Here is a 22304-nt window from a genome sequence, read left to right on the forward strand (position 1 = left end):
TTCCTAGAAACTAATAAACGAATTCCTGGGCAAAGCCAGCATCTCTATCCTTGGGAGTTGTTGTCGGCACAGAAAAATAGCTGCTCTTAACGTTTAACTTCATACGGGATGTGTTTTTGTCCTTGTTAATGGCTCCCTTATTTTGACAGTTCAAAAATGTCCAGAAATGACAAAGAACCGTTTCTTGTGAAGTTTTTAAAGTCTTCAGACAATACCGAATGTTTTTTTAAAGCTCTTGAGGTAAGGGTGCTTGAAAACGCCTTGTTTGATGCTATGAATTCATTTCCTCCTTTTTAGTGTTTTTGATTTATTGGGCTTCTTATGTCTTAGTTATTTTTGAAGTTTTACTGTAGTCTATATTAGTATAGATGTGATACATATTTTGGGGTTGATGTAAACATTGTGTATTTTGGAGAGCATAAGTCTATTATGACATTTATTGAAAGTAACACACCTGCTATTCTTGGAAATTACATTTCTTTCTATGTGTACTAATCAGAGTAGACCTTTGTGTGTTGAAGAAATATGAATCTGTTGTGTACTGGTTACACTTAATTTTTTGGCGTTAAAAGTATGTTTCATTGTGTACAGTGTAATATGGGAAGATGTAGGGGGTTTTGTAGAGCCTTGATACTCACAGACCCCAGTAGCATTAGTAGAGTTGGAAATGCAGAACATTGGGCCCAACTGAGACTTCCCAGTTAGCACCTGCATTTTAACAAGATCTTCAGTGTGATTACTGTGTATATTAAAGTTTAAGAAGCATTATTGTAGCAGGTTTTTCTCTCAAGTTCATTCAGCAAATAATTACTGAGTGTCATGACCTGTTAAGGACTGTTCTAGTACTTGGGATACATCAGTGATCACAACAGGCAAAGGTCCATGCTCTCTCAGAGCTTACATTCTATTTTAGCAGGAGGAACTAGACATAAATCAGGTAGGATAAATGAGTAAACTCTATATGTTACAAGGTGCTAAGTGCTATGGGAAGAGAAAAGAGTAAAACAGGTTAAGGGGTTCTAGAGGATGTTTGCTGGGGGAGGAGGGAAGTTACAATTTTAAGTAGAGTATGATCAGTGAAGGCTTTATGGAGAAGATGATAATTGAGTGCAGTTGAAGGAGTTGAGATAGTTAACCATATGTATGTCTGGGGTGAAGCTTTCAGGCAGGGAGAACAACTATACACAGGCCCCTGAGAAAGTACTTGGGAGTGTCTGTCCAACATTAATGTGGCTAAAGTGTAGTGAACAAGGGATGGGGGAAGAATATTAAGGGGTGCTTTAGAGAGTAAGAATAAAGAGGTCATGTAAAAGGCCTTGAGGGCCATTGTAAAGACTTTTACTTTTTCATTTGAGCATATCTGATTGAAGTGACGGATCAAGTCAGGTAAAGACCTGGAAGAAGAATATTCCAGGTAGTGGGAACAAGAGCAAGACCTCTAATGAGGTCATGCTTAGCTTGTTCCAGGCTCAGCAAGAAAGCAGGAGGCTAGAGAAGAGTAAGCAAGAGAGATGAGAGGTAGAAGGTAATAATGGGGAGATAGGCAGGGGCCCAGACTCATCACCTGATTTGTATTGTGAAAGAGATTACTAGCTGCTGTCTGGTGAATAGATTTAGGGCAAGGAAGAGAGAAGGAACCACTTTGGAAACTTCTGCAGAGGTCGAGGGGAGAGATGATGGTAGCTTTCAAAGGGAAAAAGATTGGATTGGAGATGGATTTTGAAGGTAAAATTTATAGGACTTAAATACAGGAGAAAAATTTCAGGTGCATTCTTTCATTTTTTCTTTCAGTCAATAAAAGAGTTCCAATCAGAAGAATATCTTCAGATTATTACAGAAGAAGAGGCATTAAACATGAAGGAGAATGATAGGTCACTTTATATCTGTGACCCATTTAGTGGCAATGTCTTTGATCACCTCAAAAAGGTTTGCCAACTTTTAGTGTGTTCCTTCCGTAGTCTGATTTTCGTTTTGTTTTTGCTTCAGTGGATATAAATTCTTTATCGACCATGAAATATTATGCAGATTATGAATATAGAGGAATCCTTTGGTTTTAGGAGACCAGAATAATACTTTTAAAGGCTAATAATGTTACAATAGGCTTTTGTATTTTAGAAGATTTAACTTCATTTAGTTTAAGTGAACTCTATAGTAATGAAACATTTTAGTGATGGAGTTCTGTACTTAAACTCAGTTTGATTGCAAAATTTTCAGTAAAGATAGGAAGAGATCTCAACGTAACTCTTGGTTACTTACTGTCTTTCCTTTGTGCTCTTACACACAGAATTTTAGTATCTGTACCTTGTGCAGGGTCTGAAACATTATATGCTAAGAAAGAAGCATTTTGGAGATGAGTATTGCAATATACCAATGAGCCATCTTATTTCTTTTTGTTGATTTCCAGAGTCTACTGACTCATTACTTTTTTGGTGTCTGGACAAGAGAGAAGCATTGAAATAAAAGTAAACTGGCTGTAATTCCATGCAGATAACAAAGAAGTGATTCTTGTTTGAAGGAGAAGAAAACATAGAAGAGTAGGTAGATGCAGTATCTGCACAATTTATGGAAGGTCTGTGCCCACCTTTGCCAAAAGCATTGTTGGTCTTACCCTCCTTTTGGAAATAACATTCCTTGTCAGATAGAATCAATAGCATTAAAAATTCACTTTTCCTATGGCTGAACAAAAAGATAGCAGTAATCATTTGCCTTTTAGATCTTTAAATCAGTCATGATTTAAATCACCCACAGACTTTTTAGTTCTGGCTTGAATGTGCTGATGTTGAGCAAGACTGTCACTTTTGTTAACTTAGTTATCAATGAAAATGAAAGGTCACTTTTTTAGCAATCTGTAATACCATAGAGAAGTCTTTGTGCATCTTGGAAAGACATTGAGTTGAAGACAAAGTGTTTAAACGCAGATGTAGAAACTGCCTAGGATTATTTTTTGTGTGTGTGACAGTGTAGGTATTTTAGAAGGGGATCAGTGAGGCTCTTATTATTTTAAACTGCTTGGTTGGCTGGGTACTTCATTTAAAAAGTATATAATGGATATTTCCTAATTATTATAGCATAAGACTGTTACTCATACACCCTATCATTAAGGCTGTGTTTGTTTTAGAGATTAAAATTTGGTGACAACTTTGACTGATGTGGCTCTTGAAGCTTATTTCTTTTGATAGACTGCATTGTTTGATTTGCATGTGTGTTTATTTAGTGTGTTGTGTCCCTAAGAAATTAAATAATTTTTCTTATAACAATTTGGGGATTTTTCTGCAGTGGTCATCACCTTCTGTAAATAATTGGTAAATATTACAAAATGTAATTTCATAATACAGGACGTCTTTTCCTACATACTAAACTTTCTCCCTCTTTTTATAGCTTGGCTGCAGAATTGTTGGCCCTCAAGTAGTCATATTTTGTGTGCACCACCAGCGATGTGTCCCAAGAGCCGAACATCCAGTTTTTAATATGGTTATGTCTGATGTAACTGTATCTTGTACAAGCCTGGAAAAAGACAAAAGGGTAAGTGTTGAGGAAAATCATGACCAATATATATATATATCTCCACACTTAATCTTCCACTGTGTAGGAGACACTTTGAAAGACTTTGTAGTTGGTGTTCATGGCTTACACAAAGTCAGTATACAACAGTGTACAGTCTTTTCTATTTTAACGAATACAGTAGCATCTGTTTAATTGAAAACTGACTACTTGAAAGAAAACTCCCTTTTTCCTTTCTGCAGTTGATGAGTTAGAGTTTGAGTCATATTTTTTCCACTGTAGATGGTCGATCTTCTAAAAAAATGTTGACAGGTAGAAAGGGCTATGGGTCTAGCATTAGCTCCAAGGTAAGAAATGCTTTGATAATGCTTTCTAAGCGATAAAAATATGTATTTTTATATGTAATGTATAAAATTTATATTTAAAAGAAATAAACTCATGGAGTTGAAAGAAACAAATATAGGAAAATAATGTGTGAAGGTAATTATTTTTGAATTTATATTTCATATTTATCTTTATACAAAAAGTAATTTGATTATTTAACTTTATAGTGGTGAGAAACATTTGTGCCTTAAAGCTAACAACAACAAAAGATATTTATGAGTCTTTGTATTAAAAATGGCAGAGATACTGTTTGCTTTAATATTAACATATTTTCTTTTGGGTTTACAGGAAGAAGTTCATAAATATGTACAAATGATGGGTGGACGAGTATACAGAGATCTTAATATATCAGTAACTCACCTTATTGCAGGAGAAGTTGGCAGCAAAAAATATTTAGTTGCTGCAAACCTAAAGAAACCTATTTTGCTTCCTTCTTGGATTGAAACACTTTGGGAGAAGTCACAAGAGAAGTAAGAAAGACATTTAGATGTGTTCTAGATTTAAAAAAATGATACATGCGATCATTTTGGCCTATTGTGGGTTTTTATAGGGGAGGTTTTATGTTGTTCTTTCGGGATTTGTTATTCAGGGACAAAAAATGGGGTTCTTAACCTTCAGTGAAAACAAGAGAGCAGAATCTGCAGGCTCTTATTGTCAAGGTATTAGTTAATAGGTAGAATAGGCTATTGATTTAATACTAGCTTCAAGGTAAGAAATGCTTTGATGATAAAGTTGTTAGCAGCAGTAAATGCTTGTAAAATAGTTGAGATGATCACTGTAGCAATTGTCACTCTTAAGTTGCATTACCCTTCCACTACTCTGCCCATATATTAAGATGGAGAGTGAATTACCATTTTGGCAATTGTATTCCCTCCCAAAGATGTCGGTCTGTGTAAAGTTGAATGTAAACATATGTAAGCCATTGACTAAGTTGTGGTCCTTCAGCAAATGTTAATCAAGCTCACTTTACGTACCTGGCCTGAGCTAGGCGTTAGATATACATAGTGAGCAAAGCAGGATACATGCTTGCCTTCATAGACCTTAGGAATAGGCATTTTTCCAGTCTTCCTCTCAGCACTGTCCAACACATCCTAAACATGTCTCCGCATCGGAACCTGCATTCCCAGCATGTCTGTCTTGCATGGAAACAAAATGGTAATGATATTTTTGTTGGTATTCAACTAAAAATCCTTGCATATTATCCATATGGTATAAGGGAAGGAAAAAAAGTCTCCTTTTCTGGTAGGCAACCAAGATTGTTTTGAGTTTGTAGGTGTTTCAGACCTAAAATTTTGGAAAACACACCACTTTGGCATGGATTTAAAGAGTTAATGAAATATATTTTCCCTCAGAACAGTTTTATTTGAGAAACTCTATCTGAAGTATTACTTTTCATTAGTGACATAGTGTTGAGCTAGATGAGCAATTAGTGTAATTTTGCGTGTTTGTCAGTTTCCCTTAAAAATGATTAAAATCCTAAAAAAATGAGGAAAGCCTTAATGATTTCTGTTGTCATTATTATTCTGGTAAATTTTAAACTAGTATATTAAAATGTTTATTTTTTCCTTGTTACTTACTTTCCCCAGAAAAATAGCCAGATATACTGATATAAACATGGAAGACTTCAAGTGTCCTATTTTTCTTGGTTGCACAATCTGTGTGACTGGCTTGTGTGGCTCAGAAAGAAAGGCAATTCAGCAACTCACAGTTAAGCATGGAGGTCAATACATGGGACAACTGAAAATGAATGAATGTACACACCTCATTGTGCAAGAACCGAAAGGTAAAACTATATGCAAAAAAGTACAGAATTTTCCCTAGTATTTAACATTTGAAGATGTTTACAGAATAGCTTTTCCTTCTGATATGTTACAAATCTGGTATATTTTTTTCCTCTGAAATCTTACAAAGAGAGTTTGGTTTACAATCTGTAGAAAAATTACATGACTATCCAGGTTTATTCAGATCATTAAAAAAACTTACAGGACAAGAAATTTGGATGAATAAAAAAAGGCTAATGTAGCTAAATTACATTTCTTTCTAATGACAAAAGGCTTGGCTTAGTTTTTAATTGAACAAATCAGCTTTATTAGATGAACTACAAGTTGTAACCTGCAGATATACCTTGCAGCACATGAGGCAGTTAAAAGAAGAAAATGCATTACCATTTCAGTTACCCCACATTTATTCCTCAGTTTTATTTTATTTTTTTTTAATGTTACTTATTTTGAGAGAGAGAGCAAGAGAGAGCATGAGCAGTGGAGTGGGAGAGGGAGAGAATCCCAAGCAGGCTCTGTGCTGTTAGCACAGAACCCAGCATGGGGCTCAAACCCACAAACTGAGATTATGACCTGAGCCTAAATCTGGAGTCAGACTCTCAACTGACTGAGCCACCCAGGCACCCCATAAATTACTCAATTTTAAGAGATTAAACCCCCTTATATGGCATGTGTATTTACACAACACATGGAAAATATAGTTGAGTAATAACTTAAAATATTATTTTTTAATATACTGTATAGCATACTGTTTGAAAGTAAGAAGTGGTAACTTTAATTTTGTTTCAGGTGAGTTTTTCCCCATAACCTGTAATACTATGAATATTTCTACAGAGATAGATTTTAATGGTTACATTTCTCTTTCTGTTTCTTAATAAACATAATAGGTCAAAAATATGAATGTGCCAAGAAATGGAATGTACACTGTGTGACCACACAGTGGTTTTTTGACAGTGTTGACAAAGGTTTTTGTCAGGATGAATCCATATACAAGACAGAGCCTCGACCGGAAACAAAGACTGTACCTGATACTTCAACTCCTACTGGCCAGATCAACACAGTTGATAGTAAGTCTCAGTGGGATTAAAGTAAACAGTCATTTTTAACAGTTTTCTATGTAAGAATTGATTTGTAAATAGAATCAGTTAGATATAGTAAGGAATGTCATTCTTTCTTGGTATGCTCCCAGGCATAGTTGTATAATAACTAAATTGTATGAAAATTAGTCCAGAACTCCTGGTATTTCTTTTTATAATGAATGTATTTTCTTTATTTTTCTGATTGAATGCAAAAGATGATTAAAGAAATCAAGAATACTAATAAAGACTTAAAAGATTTTTCAGAACTTGACTGATGTTCAAATAGTAATACATTTTTATTAGTTTACTGCAGTTGTTATAGACCATCTGTATTCATGTAAAATTTAAAATCATTTCTATCTTATAGGTGCCATGTTGGCAATTTATCAGATGTTATGCTTTCTTCTTTCCTGGACCCTACAGCCAGCAACTTCCGATTTTTAATGGAAGCAAGCCACTATTAAAATATATTAAATTTATTTTTATTTGAAAAAGATGTGAAAGTTAGTTTCATTTTCCCTTCTCACTTGGCCACCAAGACTTCAGTAAAAACATTTGATTCTTACTTTGAAAATTGTTCACAGCCCTTTGTGTATAAGAAAAGTTAATCTATAGGGAAGTAGGTAATCACATTTTTATCTCCATAAATTTCTACATCTTTGTTTGATATGTAGGTCGTACTCTTTCGGATGTCAGCCATATTTCCAACATCAATGCAAGTTGCATAAATGAATCGATATATAATTCAGTTCTTAATAGCAAAGTGGAGCCTACACTTGAAAATCTAGAAAATCTGGATGTCAGTGCATTTCAAGCACCTGAAGATTTACTAGATGGTTGTCGGGTATGTCTTTATCATGTAATACATGCAGTGATAATATACATCAGTGCTACCTAGCCTAACTTTGAAGACACCTCAGAGTTGGGCTTGCTCTTTGTCTACGTAAACCTTCACCCTAGCTAAGCAGAGGCAAACATTAGGCCATACCTGTCCTTTAGCTGTCAGGGTCCCTCTGCCTGGGATGTGCCTTCATTTGTAGCTTTCAAAGTTTTTATTATTTTCAATTCTGAACCATCCTTACCAGTAATCTTTCTACTCTGTTTTGAGACCACTTAGTTTCTGAACCACTTAATGGATTTTTATTTATAACTGTCACTTAATAAGTGTTTCTAACATGTTAGACTGTGCATGTTGTTAATATGTTATATATAATCTCATTTAATTCCCACAAATCTAAAATGAGTATTACCCTGAGACTGAGGCTTAGCAGATTAAAATTCTTGTTCAGAATCACACAGACATTAAGTAGACAGACATCTACTCCAAAGCCTATATTCCTAGGCTTTATTCCAGGGTCCTATATTCCATTAGACCCACTGCTTTGTTTAGTGTCCCTTGGGCTACTTAATTTTTTAATGTATGAATAATTGTTTTATAAGTGCCTTGATGAAAACATCCTATGCTATTTATCTCCTAGAGCTGAATACTTATTTAATATATTTCTATGTAGGGGTGCTTGGGTGGCTCAGTCGGTTAAGTGTCAACCTCTTTATTTGGGCTCAGGTTATGATCTCACAGTTCATGGGATCCAGCCCTGCCTCAGGCTCCATGCTGTCAGCATGGTTTTGTCTTTCTCCTTCTCTCTTTCTGCCCCTTCCCCACTCGCATGTGCACTCTAAAAATAAATAAACTTTAAAAAATGCATATATATAATTTTTCTACTTGTAGAGTGAGTAGGCTATACATTAATTCTCAATAGCAAAGATGTAACCCTGTTTTATTGTTAAGAGAGGAAATTGGGCAGATTACCTTATCCTTCTAAACTTATAAAACTTACCAATTTATGGGGCTCCTGGGTGGCTCAGTTGGTTAAGCGTCCAACTTCAGCTCAGGTCGTGATCGCACAGCTTGTGAGTTCGAGCCCCATGTCGGGCTCTGTGCTGACAGCTCAGAGCCTAGAGTCTGCTTTGGATTCTCTGTCTCCCTCTCTCCTTCTGCCCTCCCCCTCTCATGGTCTGTCTCTGTCTCTCAAAAATGAATAAACATTAAAAAACTAGGGGCGCCTGGGTGGCTCAGTCAGTTAAGCGTCCGACTTCAGCTCAGGTCACGATCTCGCGGTCCGCGAGTTCGAGCCCCGCGTCGGGCTCTGGGCTGATGGCTCAGAGCCTGGAGCTTGCTTCCGATTCTGTGTCTCCCTCTCTCTCTGCCCCTCCCCCGTTCATGCTGTGTCTCTCTCTGTCTCAAAAATAAATAAACGTTAAAAAAAAAAAAATTAAAAAAAAAAAAACTAATAAAAACTTACCAACGTATTAGCAGAACAGAGAGTATCTTGTATACTCTTTTTTATCCTAGACCCTGCCAATTCTGGATATGACTTTTAATTATTCTTATAGGAAATTTATGTGACAGAAATCATGATTCCTCATTTTTGTTCAAATATATTCTAATGGAGGTTATTTAATTTGGGATATAAATGCAGTTATTAAGAAATTTTTTTAAAGACACATGTAAAATAGAGATGAAAACGATTTTTATATTTATTAAATTGGTTTCAATACATACATACTGATAGTTAAAAATAAATTTTTGCATATGTATTATTGTCAAAGCACGATCCTCAGCTTGACTTAAATTATCTTGTGTAATCAACTCTGTGTAAAAGGTATCTTAATTTATGGGTAAGAAAATTGATTTAAAGAGCCTGAGTAACTTACTGTGGTCATGTAATTAATTATTGACAGCTGAGCCAAAATTTAAACCCAGGTTTCCTGAACTCAGACATATAAACTCCAGTTTATTTCTATAATCTAAAATTTACAAATAGTAAGATATTCAATATTTAAGAAGCTACCGGCATTTTAGACATTGCTGTGCACTAATATTCAGAAGATAATTGAATTCTAGCTTCTATTTTATTAAAGCCTTAAAATACATATCAGGTGTCTACTGTGAAGGATGATGATGCTATAGAACTGTGAAGAAGTAATAGTAAAAATTTCAGAATTGTTAAAAAAAAATCCAAGTTTCAGAATACATTCCATTCTTAATGTATTTTAAATGTACACGAGTTGTCTTATTTATACACAATGGATTTAGATATATATTTTTTTAATAATTCTTTTTCTGTTGAGAGAAATAAGCCATCTTCAATGCATTAATCTAAAGTAGATATTTTCTTTCTTTGCAGATATATCTTTGCGGTTTTAGTGGCAGAAAGCTAGATAAACTGAGAAGACTTATTAACAGTGGAGGTGGAGTTCGTTTTAATCAGCTCAATGAAGATGTAACTCATGTTATTGTGGGAGATTATGATGATGAATTGAAGCAGTTTTGGGATAAATCGGCTCACAGGTTTTGTCAGTTTTTATATCAAAGAATTTTCTACTCTGTAATGATTTTTCTTAAAATTGCATATCCATGTGGTTTTGGAAACAGCATGGCAAGTGGGATGATGGTCTTTATAGTTTGAACTAATATATAATTATGTACTATTTTTGTAGGCCTCATGTAGTGGGAGCAAAATGGTTGCTAGAGTGTTTTAGTAAAGGTTATATACTTCCTGAAGAGCCATATATCCATGCTAACTACCAACCAGTGGAAATTCCAGTTTCGGATAAACCTGAAAGTCAAACAGCCCCTTTAAAAAAGAACAACAGCTCCTCCAAGAAGGACTCTACTCCTGATGGAAAACATGAGCAAGCTGATGAAGATCTCCTCTCTCAGTATGTAAATAATAACACAACAGCGGGTAAGAAATAGTTGATTAGTATTTACAGTCATAAATTTAGAAGAGGAATGCATACATATGTGATTTCTACCAGGTTTTCTAGATTTTAAGTTAAACCTTTTTCTTAATGTTTTATGTTTGTTACTTTTTGTAAGCAGGCAAGGCCAAGGGGTGCTGAACCCTCTGACCTCCTCCTCTCTTCAACTATCTCCACTTTGATCTGTTTTATATACCAGCATCACTTTGTGTGAGTTTGTAACAGCATGAATTTTTATTTTAACCTTGTAATTAATTACCTCTTACTTGGTTATTGTGATCTTTAATGCATACAGTGCTGCACTGTGAACTGTGACCTCTGTATGTAATCGTCTCAGAATGGGAAGGAAAACTGCCAGTGAAGAGTTGTGAGCAGCATTTCTTCTTTTTTAAGAAAAAGTTACTGTGAGGGGCGCCTGGGTGGCTCAGTCGGTTGAGTGTCCGACTTCAGCTCAGGTCATGATCTCACAGTTTGTGAGTTTGAGCCCCATGTCGGGCTCTGTGCTGACAGCTCAGAGCCTGGAGCCTGCTTCAGATTCTGTGTCTCCCTCTCCCTCTGCCCCTCCCCCACTGTACTCTTTGTCTCTCAAAAATAAATAAATGCAAAAAAAAAAAATGTAAAAAGTTACTGTGAAATATTTAGTACATTGAGAAAGATATGAAGAATAATGTGATGCGTAACCATATGCTACTACCTAGGTATAAAAAAAAAATAGAATATTCCACTATACCAAAAGCCTCCTGTAAGTCTCCCCATTTTCCTTATAGTTTACATGTGTATATATCTGTTTGCAATGTATATACTCTTTAATTTGTGTGTATTTTAACTTATATAAATGACATATGGTAAGTACTTTTTTGCTATTCTCCTCCAACCATGAGAGAGATTTATCTAATCCAAGTAACTGGTTGTGAATACACCACATTGTATCCATTTTCCCACCTATAGACATTTATATTGTGTCTTTTTTTTGCCAGTACAAACAGTACGGCTGAGATTGTTCTTAACCATGCCTCTGTGATTGCGTGGAGGTTTCTATACATGCATATGATACCATGTTTTGTCTGCTCTATCTGAATTAATGAAATAGAGATGTTAAACTCCACCACCATAATGGTGGCTTTGACAGTTTCTCCATGTAGTTCTGTCAGATTTAATTTTTTAATATATCTTGATGTTTTATTACATGATGATTCTCATTTTCCTAATTTTTTTCCTTAAAATCTGTTTTATCTGATATTAATACAACTATCTGTGCCTCGTGTGAGTATTCATTTAGTGTGACTGACTTGTTTTCTTAACTGCAAATTTGGTCAGTTTTCTTTTATTGTTACTTGTGATCTATTTTTATTATTTTATGCCATCTTATTTTGTGCTTTTTGTTTGTCTCATTTTTCTATGCTTCTTTGTTTAAAATTTTTGCCTTTTGGGTAGCTTGAGCTTGCCCCCTCTTACCTCAGTCTCCCAACTCTCTGTCTTCCTTCTTCTAATGTAGAAGTTAGATCTGTTTTTATTTTCAGTGATTACCCTTGGAACTTAAAGGTGCATCATAACTTGAAATCTAAAGTTAATCAGAATTTTGATCTTCATCTTTTTTTTTTTTTTTTTAATGTTTTTATTTATTTTTGGGAGAGAGAGAGACAGAGCATGAGCAGGGGAGGGGCGGAGAGAGGGAGACACAGAGTCAGAAGCAGGCTCCAGGCTCCAAGCTCCAAGCTGTCAGCACACAGCCCAACGCGGGGCTCGAACTCACGAACCGTGAGATCATGACCTGAGCTGAAGTTGGACGCTTAACTGACTGAGCCACCCAGGCGCCCCTGATCTTCATCTTAAGTACAAAAACTTTATAACACTATCTTCAACATCTTGCTAATCACACCCCTCTACACACACTCACTAGTACACTCAATTTATGTGATTTGGGCTAGTATTTTCATTGTCTTTTTTAATCTCACAATTAGATACTTATTGTTTCATGTGGCCCATATTTGTTTTGATTTATCAACATATTTAGCGATTTCTTTGCTTCCCATTCCTTGTTGGCATCTGAGACCTCTCCTCTGGAATCATTTTCTTTCCTCCTATAAAATATATCCTTTAGAAATTCCTTCAGTTTCTGTTAATGTCTTTATCTTGCCTTTGCCTTAAAAAATAGTTCTTCTCTGAATACAGTCCTAGACAGTTACTTTGAGCTCTTGGGAGATGTTATTTCATTGTCCTCTTTCTGTGGCTGGTGGATAAGAAGTCATTCAGTCTAATTGTTATTCTTTTGTAGGAAGTCTTTTTCTTTTTTTCTGGCCTTTTTTAATATCTCCTTTTATTTCTTGTATCCTAGAGTTTTACCATGTACTTGTCCTACGTGCAATTCATTGTGCTTTCTAAATTAAGGATTAGTGGGGGGTTTTTGTCTTTTTACTTCATTGTAAAACATTTTTCATCTATTATCACTTTGAATATTGCTTCTTCACCACTCTATATTTTCTAACTGCCATTACTCTGTGTATGGATCACTTAACCTGCCCTTCTGATTTCATCTTTTTGTCTTTCTGTGATTTATTATGTGTAATTTATTCAGGATTTCCTTTCACATCACTGTTTCTCTGTTTAGCTATTGCCTAATGTGTTTAACCCATCCATTAAATTTTTTATTTCAATAATTATTTTTTTCAGTTCCTAGAAGTTCTGTTAATAATCTTATTCTGTATTCATGTCTTATTAATTATTTCTTGAAACACATTAAACATACTGCAGTATTATGAATGGAGGGGAGAAGTAGTTCTCTGTTCATGCTGCCTAGTTTCTTCATGTCTTTGTGATATTATAAACTCATTAGGCCTCTGGAAATTCTAAGAAGCTTGAAGGTGAGGGTTTGTTCCTCTAGAAAGGGTTCATATTTAAATCTGCCAGAAGTCTAAGGGTTTTCCAACTCAGGACACATCTCAGTTTATTGGCTGGATGTTTTTTGGACCACCAGGCTAGTGTGAATTTGTACTCTTCACCTACTTTGAGGACCCAGCCTATGATAACAAATTCTCAGGAGAGATCTTTTTCCCCCTTGACCCAAAGCCAAAATCAAGTGTATTTGTCATCTCCTTTGCAGGGTAGATTTTTTGTTGTTGTTTGATTGATTTTGGTCTGCATTGTAACTAGACATTTCCCTTTAGGGTTTCTGGGTTTGTTTACTCATTGTGTACTCCACCCCACCTCTAATTTGTGTGAGACCAAAGGCTTAAGTTGTTTCCCTCCACGTGATGTTCCTGAATTCTGAGAATCTAAGTTTCTGGAAAAATAGATTCAGGGTAACCATTAGTTTTAGTAACCACTCAGTGCTCTGGATTCATGATACTACTTCATTTTCAGTCCTTGATTTCTTGCTTTCTTGCAGATTCAGCTCTGCATTTGTACTGATGCCTTTAATATTTTATTCTTTATTTTCAAGTGCTTTTAATGAGAGGGTTTTGCATGTCTAGCCTATCATATTTCTAGAAGGGAATTTGCAGCATTTTATCTTTTTCTTTTTTAGCTTTAATTCCAGTGAGTTAACATACAGTGTTATACTAGTTTCATGTATGCAGTATAGTGATTGGACAAGTCCGTATATCACCTGGTGCACTCCTTAATCCCAGTCACCTGTTTAACCCATCCTGCTGATTCACCACCCCTCTCGTAAACACCAGTTCTCTATAATTAAGAATCTGTTTCTTGATTTGTCTTATTTTTTTTTAAGTTTATTTATTTTGAGAGAGAGAGCACGAACAGGGAGGGGAGGGGCAGAGAGAGGAAGAGGGAGAGAATCCCAAGCAGGCTCTGCACCACTAGCGCAGAGCCTGACCCAGGGCTCAAACTCACAGATCATGACCTGAACCAAATCAAGAGTTGGAGCCTTAACCGACTGAGCCACCCAGGCGCCCCTGTCTCTTATTTTTTTTCTTTTTGTCTGTTTGTTTTCTTTCTTAAATTCCACATATGAGTGAAATTATATGGTATTTGCCAGTGACTTATTTTGCTTAGCATTATATTCTGTAGCTTCATCCATGTCATTGCAAGTGGCAAGATTTCCTTCTTTTTGATAGCTGGATAATACTCCATTGTGTGCGTGTGTGTGTGTGCGTGCATGTGCGTGTGCACGCACATGCACACACATGAACACGCTACATCTTCTTTATCCATTCATCATTCACTGGACACTTGGGCTGCTTCCATATCTTGTCTGTTGTAAATAATGCTGCTATCAACATAGGGGCTCTGGTATCCCTTTGAATTAGTGCTCTTATATCCTTTGGGTAAATACCTAGTGCGATTGCTGATCATAGGGTAGTTCTATTTTTAACTTTTTGAGGAAACTCCCTACTGTTTTCTACAATGGCTCCACCAGTTTGCATTCCCACCAACAGTGCATGAGGGTTCCCTTTTCTCCACATCCTCACTGACATTTGTTTCTAGTGTTTTTGATTTTAGCCTTTCTGACATGTGAGGTGATAGCACATTGCAGTTTTGATTTGCATTTCCCTGATGAGTGATAGTGAGCATCTCTTCATGTGTCTTTTGGCCATCTGGATGCTTTCTTTAAAGAAATGACTGTTCATATCGTCTGCCCATTTTTTAATTGGATTTCTTGCTTTTTGGGTGTTGAGTTGTAGAAGTTCTTTATATATTTTGGATACTAACCCTTTACTGGAAAGGAATATCCTCCCATTTTGTAGGCTGCCTTTTAGTTTTGTTGATTGTTTTCTTCTCTGCAGAAGCTTTTTATTTTGATGTAATATTCCAATAGTTTATTTTTGCTTTTGTTTCTCTTGCCTCAGGAGACCTATCTAGAAAGAAGTTGCTATGGCCAGTGTCAAAGAGGTTACCGTCTGTGTTCTTTTCTAGGAATTTTATCGTTTCAGGTCTCACATTTAGGTCTTTAATCCATTTTTGTGTATGATGTAAGAAAGTGGTCCAATTTCATTCTTTTGCACATTGCCGTCAAGTTTTCCCACACCATTTGTTGAAGAGACTGTCTTTTTCCCATTGGATATTACTTCCTGCTTTGTCAAAGATTAATTAACCACGTAATCATGGGTTTATTTCTGGATTTTCTATTCTGTTCCACTGACCTGTGTGTCTGTTTTTATGCCAGTGCCATACTGTCTTGATGACTATAGCTTTGTAATATAACTTGAAGACTAGAATTGTGATACCTCCAGCTTTTGCTTTTCTTTTTCAGGATTGTGTTGGCTTTTTGGGGTCTTTTGTGGTTTAGAGTTGTTTGTTCTAGTTGTGTGAAAAATGCTGTTGGTATTTTGATGGGAATTGCATTAAATGTGTAGATTGCTTTGGGTAGTATAGACATTTTAACAATGTTCTTTTAGTCCATCAGGGTGGAATGTCTTTCCATTTCTTTGTGTTGTCTTCAGTTTCTTTAATGAGTGTTTTATAGTTTTTGGAGTACAGGTCTTGCACCTTTTTGGTTAGATTTATTCCTCTATTATTATTACTTCTTCCTAGATATCTTATTAAATAGTACTGTTTTCTTAATTTCTCTTTGTGCTGCTTTGTTACTGGTGTATAGAAATGCAACAGATTTCTGTATGCTGATTTTGTGTCCTGCAACTTTACTGAATCTGTTTCTCAGTTCTAGTATTTTTTGGTGAATTCTTTCAGGTTTTCTATATATAGTATCGTGTCATTGGCAGACAGTAAAAGTTTTACTACTTCTTTACTGATTTGGATGCCTTTTATTCCTTTTTATCATCTGATTGCTGTGACTAGGACTTCCAGTACTGTGTTGAATGAAAGTGATGAGAGTTGACACCCTTGTCTTGTTCCTGACCTTTGGGGGAAAGTTCTTAGTTTTTCCCCATTAAGGATGACGTTAGCTGAGTGTTGTTCATATATGGCCTTTATTATGTTGAGGTATGTTCCCTCTAGACGTACTTTGTTGAGAGTTTTTTCCATCATTGGTGGTTGTACTTTGTCGAATTTTTCTGTGTCTATTGAAATGATCATATGGTTTTCATCCTTTCTCTTGTTGATGTGATATGTTGGTTGATTTGCGAATATTGAACCATCCTTGCATGCCAGGAATAAATCCCACTTGATTATGGTGAAAGATTTTTTGAATGTATTGTTGAATTTGGTTTGCTGATATTTTATTGAAGATTTTGCATCAATACTTATCAGGGTTATTTGGCTTATGGTTTTTGGTTTTTTTTTTTTTTTAGTGGTGTCTTTAGGTGGTTTTGGTATCAGGATAATGCTGGCTCATAGAATGAATTCCGAAGTTGTCCTTCCTTTTCTATTTTTTGGCATAGTTTAAGAAGAATAGGTATTCTCTCTTCTTTAAATATTTAGTAGAACTCACCTGTGAAGCTATCTCATCTTGGGCTTTTGTTTGTTGGGAGTTTTTTAATTACTCATTTAATTTCTTTCCTCGTTACCAGTCCAGTTTTTTTTTCCCCCACACTATTTCTGTTAATGGTATATTGAAAAATTGGTTTTTGTCAGACTATTTGCTTATGCTTTAGTAGTACGTTATGTCAGGAGATCCTCAATTTTCTGGGATGTTTTGGCATAAAAAAGCCGCAAACTGACTCAGCAGTTTTATGCATTATCCTTCAGCCAAGGGTACGTGGTGGAATCAAGTGATTAGTTTCTCAAATCTTCCTTTCTCTGGCAGTTAGTGGTCTACCTACTTTGGAAGGGTTTAATGATAGTGAACCTGACAGAATCCCCAAGCTCCTTAGAATGTAATCAAGTTCTTTATAGTTCTTAAAGCAAAATTATTTTTGAGAGTGCTTACTCAGTATTAGGTTTATCAAGATGTGTTTATTGGGCTCCTAAACAAGATCTGATGGAAAGAAGGATTCTGTTCCAGTAAATGGAAAGGACCGCTGTAGAACATGCTAATTTATTCTGAGTCTCTTCATAACTTGAGGGTTTTACTTGCAGCTTATAAGAACTTAGTATTGCCAGTTTGTTTTTATGTATTAGTTTAAAATTCCACATGGTGCAACTATGTGGATGGAACTAGAGGGTATTATGCTAAGCGAAATTAGTCAGAGAAAGACAAATACCATATGACTTCACTCCTGTGAGGACTTTAAGACACAGAACAGATGAACACAAGGGAAGGAAAGCAAAATAACATAAACACAGGGAGGGGGACAAAACATAAGAAACTCTTAAATATGGAGAACAAACAGAGGGTTACTGGAGGGGTTGTGGGAGGGGGGATGGGCTAAATGGCTGAGGGGCTTTAAGGAATGTACTCCTGAAATCATTGTTGCTCTATATGCTAACTAACTTGGATGTAAATTAAAAATAATAAAATAAAATTCCACATGGTTTCCATCTTCCATTTCACCAGCAGGATATAGATATCAAACAACGTTGTTTCTTTTCCCTTCTAGATGTGATTATAAAATAATTATAAATGCAAAAAAAAGTCTTTTTATATTAAGAATAGCTATTTTAAAACAGGGAGGCAAACTGTAAGAGACTCTAAATAGAACAAACTGAGAGTTGATGGAGGGAGGTGTGTGGAGGGATGGGCTAAATGGTTGACAGGCATTAAGGAGGGCACTTGTTCAGATGAGCACTAGGTGTTATATGTAAGTGATGAAGCACTAAATTCTATTCCTGAAATGAATACTATGCTATATATTAACTAACTAGAATTTAAATTAAAAAAGTAAAAAGAATAGCTATTTTAAACATTACTTTCCAGGATATTTTCTATTTTCATATTGCCTTTGTGTATCATATCACCTTTGTTTCCTTCTAAGCTTATTCATCCTCACCTATCTCTAAAATTATAAATACACTATTAACCCTTTTTCTTTATATAATGAATCTGAAGTTCAAAGAGTCTCCTGATGTATTGATCAGTAAATGTTCTAGATAAAACTGTGCTTCTTCAGAGTATGAATAAGAGTAATTAAATACTTGTATGAAGTAGGAAAATTTTATTAAGTTTTATTTTATATGGCAATAGTTTAAAAATTACAGTGTTAATGTTGGAGATGAGGATAGAAATGAGAAGGTGGCACTGTAACAGTGTTATGGGTTCTGAAGTCAGACAGCCTTTGATTTATATATCATTTCTGCAGTTAACTGTATGACTTTAGGCAAATTACTTAACTTCTTTAATCCTGAGATTCCTCTTGAAGAAAGGCTATAGATATACTAGTATTATCAACCTCATAGTGTCACGAGCACTAATAACATGTATGTGCTTTACATGTACATGAATAAATGAAGAATCCGTGAATAGCTTCCAGGCTTGTTGAGATCCCATAAAGCAGTGGCAAGCTTGTCTTGTAAAGGACAGGATGGTAAATACTATAGGCTTTGTCAGTCACATTCTGTCTCTGTATGTATTTTATTTTGTTTTGATTATGTTTTTACAACCATTTAAAAATGCAAAAACCATTCTTTTTTTTTTTTTTTAATGTTTATTTTTGAGAGAGAGAGAGAGCATGAGCAGGGAAAGGGCAGAGAGAGAGGGAGACACAGAATTTGAAGCAGTTTCCAGGCTCTGAGCTGTCGGCACAGAGCCTGACACGGGGCTTGAACCTGCGAACCGTGAGATCATTACCTGAGCCGAAGTCAGATGCTTAACCGCCTGAGCCACCCAGGTGCCCCTAAAAACCATTTTTAACTCACAGGCTGTGAGCCCAGTTTGACCCCTAACCTGTAGTTTGCCAATCCCTGTACATAGCACCACTAGGGTTTCTAAAAACCTTACCGAGTTTTGCCCTTTTAAACTTTTAGCCTTGATTTGACAATGTTTATTGTGTATTAGGTATTACATATTTTAGTTTCTGACATTTATGTTTTTATACACCTGTTGTTTTTTTTCCTACCCATCTATAAGCAAACTTGACTCTAAAATGAAATAGTTGAGACCATTTGCTTGGGTTCTTAATCAGTTCTCTTAAATCCATATAGTAGCTAAGTAGCTGCAATTTTAATATGGAAATTTTAGGAGTTTACTTCTGTTTTTTCCTTAATGATATTTTCTCAATTCTGTTGTGAATTATTAAAACAAGTTTTGGAACTGAGATAGGCCCAGTTACTGGAGCTTCAAAATTTTCAACTAATTGGGAGTTTCTAGTATAGTAGGAACATTTAGAACAGTAACATGATTGCTGTTATCATTCCGGAGGTGGAAATAGTGACAATACTCTTGGTAACCAGGAGGATGGGTTCATATCTTTTCTTCATTGTGTACTTACCGAGCCTTAATTTTTGAAGTGTGGTCACAATTCTCAGGCTCCCTGTTACCTTTATATCTGGTAGAATACATTTCTTTGTCTCTTTCAGTTGAAGCTGCCAAGTCTGAAGTTGAGCCCTTTAATGACTCTACTCATATTTCCCTGCAAGAAGAAAACCAGTCTTCTGTCACTCATTGCCATCCTGACACTTCTACAATTACTGAGGAAGGTTTATTTAGCCAAAAGAGTTTCCTTGTTGTGGGTTTTAGTAGTGAAAATGAATCTAATATTGCAAACGTCATAAGAGAAAATGCTGGAAAAATTGTCTCCCTTCAGAGCAGAATTGTTGCTGATTATGCTGTGGTTCCTCTGCTGGGGTGTGAAGTAGAAGCAACTGTAGGAGAAGTCGTTACAAATACGTGGCTGGTAAGAAAACCCTGGAGTAGTTGAAATGTAGTGTGGAAGGATGTCAGATACGAAGGATGTCAGATGCCGGAAGTGTTCATGTGTATTTCCTAGGCAGTGCAGTGCAGTTTAGGTATATTGGTATTTATGTTTGAGCAGTTTAGATTTTGCTTTTAGCAAAAGAAATTCTAAGATCTGAAAATGTGCAAGCTTCTTGGTCCTGGTCCTGGTACAGTAGAGCTTATTGTTTCCTTGGGGCCACAAGAGCAGCTTTCCTTCTAAGAAAGTTATTCCAGGTCATCTTGTACTGGTTCAGTCTTCCCTGTTTTGTCACAACCAAAGCATGACAGGCACTTTTGTATTGTTGCTTGTTACTGGCTGAACACTGGTAACTTCACCAATTTTTTTTAAGTTTACAAGAATTTAAAAAATTTATAAACTAATACTTCGGAAGACATTAAATTTAAAGCAGTATTTCCTAATTTTGATGATAAACCTGACTGATCTTAATATCCTATATAATTTGATTTTTTTTAATTATAATTTGGAATATATTGAGAATGAGCATACACAAGGTTATATTAAAGTAAAAGTGCTTTTCATCTAAACTAAAATTACTGCTGTAACTAACCCAGTATTAACCACTGGTTGCTCATTTCAGGTTGCTGTTATTGTTTCTCTTGTTTTTAAAAGGTAACTTGCATAGACTATCAGACTTTAATTGATCCGAAGTCAAATCCTCTCTTTGTGCCAGTCTCAGTAATGGCAGGAATGACTCCTTTAGAGGATTGTGTTATTTCATTCAGCCAGTGTGCAGGAGCAGAAAAAGATTCGTTGATATTCTTAGCAAAACGCCTTGGAGCAAGGTATGAGGTATTTTTCACGCACCTACTATCATGGTGTACCTTTTATGCTTTTGACTTAATTGGTGAATATTCAAATTGGAATTAGGCTGAGTGTCTTTATAATATTTATGGGAATTATGTAGTGTACCTGCGTGATGGTTCAGGGTTACTAGATGGATTCCTGGCAGATGTTAAGATCACGGGCATTAATGCTTACCTACCAGGAAAGGGAAAATCTAAAGCTGATACAAGGGCCATTATTGAATATTACACATCTAAGCATTATTCCCTTCCATGTACCATATGGATGATTGATTCTTTTTCAGTAATTCTTAGGAAGGGAAAAAAAAAAAAACTTAAAAGTTACTTCCAAAATCCATATGAGCCCAACCCCTAAGTGAACTTTAAGTGGTGGCTGTTTTAAAAGGAAGTACCAAACTGTTATATATATATGGTAAATGTAAATGGACTAAACTTTTATATTAAAAGTTCTTTTGTCTCTCAAAAACAAAAAGAAATTTTTTAAAAAAAGTTCTTTTAGGTTAGATCTTGAAGCAACACTTAAAATGATTTTAAACAGGAGACATACCTAAAACAAATTGATTTGAGAACATCTCAGAAAAAAAAAAAAAAAAGATGGGCAAAGGTATGTCAAAGAAATGCAAACAGAAAGAAGGGGTTGCAGTTCTAATGTCAGACAAGTTTGGGTTCAATTAAAAAGGTGTTAAATAAGAAAAAGAATAGCACCGTAAGTAAAGAGCTGTTTACACTGAAGGTTTTATTTACACACACACACACACACACACACACACACACACACCACAAAGAACATGACTGTCATGCATAAGACAAAACTTAGGAGATAGGAGGTGGAATCAACAGGAATACATGACTTGTAGGAGACTTTAACTCTCATCTTTTACTTCATGACAAGTCAAATAGAAAACAGGGAAAGATCTAGATTTCAGTAGCATAGTCCCCTATCCTGAAAAAGTGAATATACCTTTTCCAGTGCCTGTGAACACTTATAAACATTGTCTGTGAAATTGGCCACAAAGAAAACCTCAGTAAATTTCCTAAACTAGAAAGAGCACAGACCATATTCTCTAATCACAGTGCAAAAAGATTAGAAATGAGTAGTAGAAATAGAAAATGAAAAGATCTTATTAACTAGACATTTTAGAACTGTTTTTCATAACTCTTGGTTCCAAGAGGAATTCAAAACCATTTATATACCTAGAAATCATTATCAATCGAATGGTAATAAGTAATTCCAGTGCCTAGATTGTGATGTTAAAAATACCATTTCCCACTAAAAGAAATTAAAATGTAAAGAAATGATTAAGT

At 35.5% G+C, this 22304-nt stretch overlaps 1 protein-coding gene across 4 annotated transcripts in view; it reads left to right on the forward strand.

Annotated features, from left to right (window-relative positions):
• TOPBP1 (DNA topoisomerase II binding protein 1) overlaps nt 1-22304 on the forward strand; it is a 61447-nt gene that overhangs the window by 579 nt on the left and 38564 nt on the right. Inside the window, exons 2-12 of one of the 4 annotated variants that reach the window (XM_042955308.1) lie at nt 150-240; nt 1792-1926; nt 3379-3522; nt 4174-4355; nt 5472-5668; nt 6551-6730; nt 7417-7586; nt 9931-10094; nt 10244-10491; nt 19817-20133; nt 20806-20978. In XM_042955308.1, the coding sequence (XP_042811242.1) occupies nt 157-240; nt 1792-1926; nt 3379-3522; nt 4174-4355; nt 5472-5668; nt 6551-6730; nt 7417-7586; nt 9931-10094; nt 10244-10491; nt 19817-20133; nt 20806-20978 (1994 nt within the window). In that variant the 5' untranslated portion in view covers nt 150-156. Of the gene's footprint in view, nt 1-149; nt 241-1791; nt 1927-2404; nt 2570-3378; nt 3523-4173; nt 4356-5471; nt 5669-6550; nt 6731-7416; nt 7587-9930; nt 10095-10243; nt 10492-19816; nt 20134-20805; nt 20979-22304 lie in introns of those variants that run through there. The other 3 variants (XM_042955310.1, XM_042955311.1, XM_042955309.1) reach the window with 3 other exon arrangements.

Source organism: Panthera leo, chromosome C2, assembly GCF_018350215.1.
Source record: "Panthera leo isolate Ple1 chromosome C2, P.leo_Ple1_pat1.1, whole genome shotgun sequence".
NCBI lineage: Eukaryota > Metazoa > Chordata > Mammalia > Carnivora > Felidae > Panthera > Panthera leo.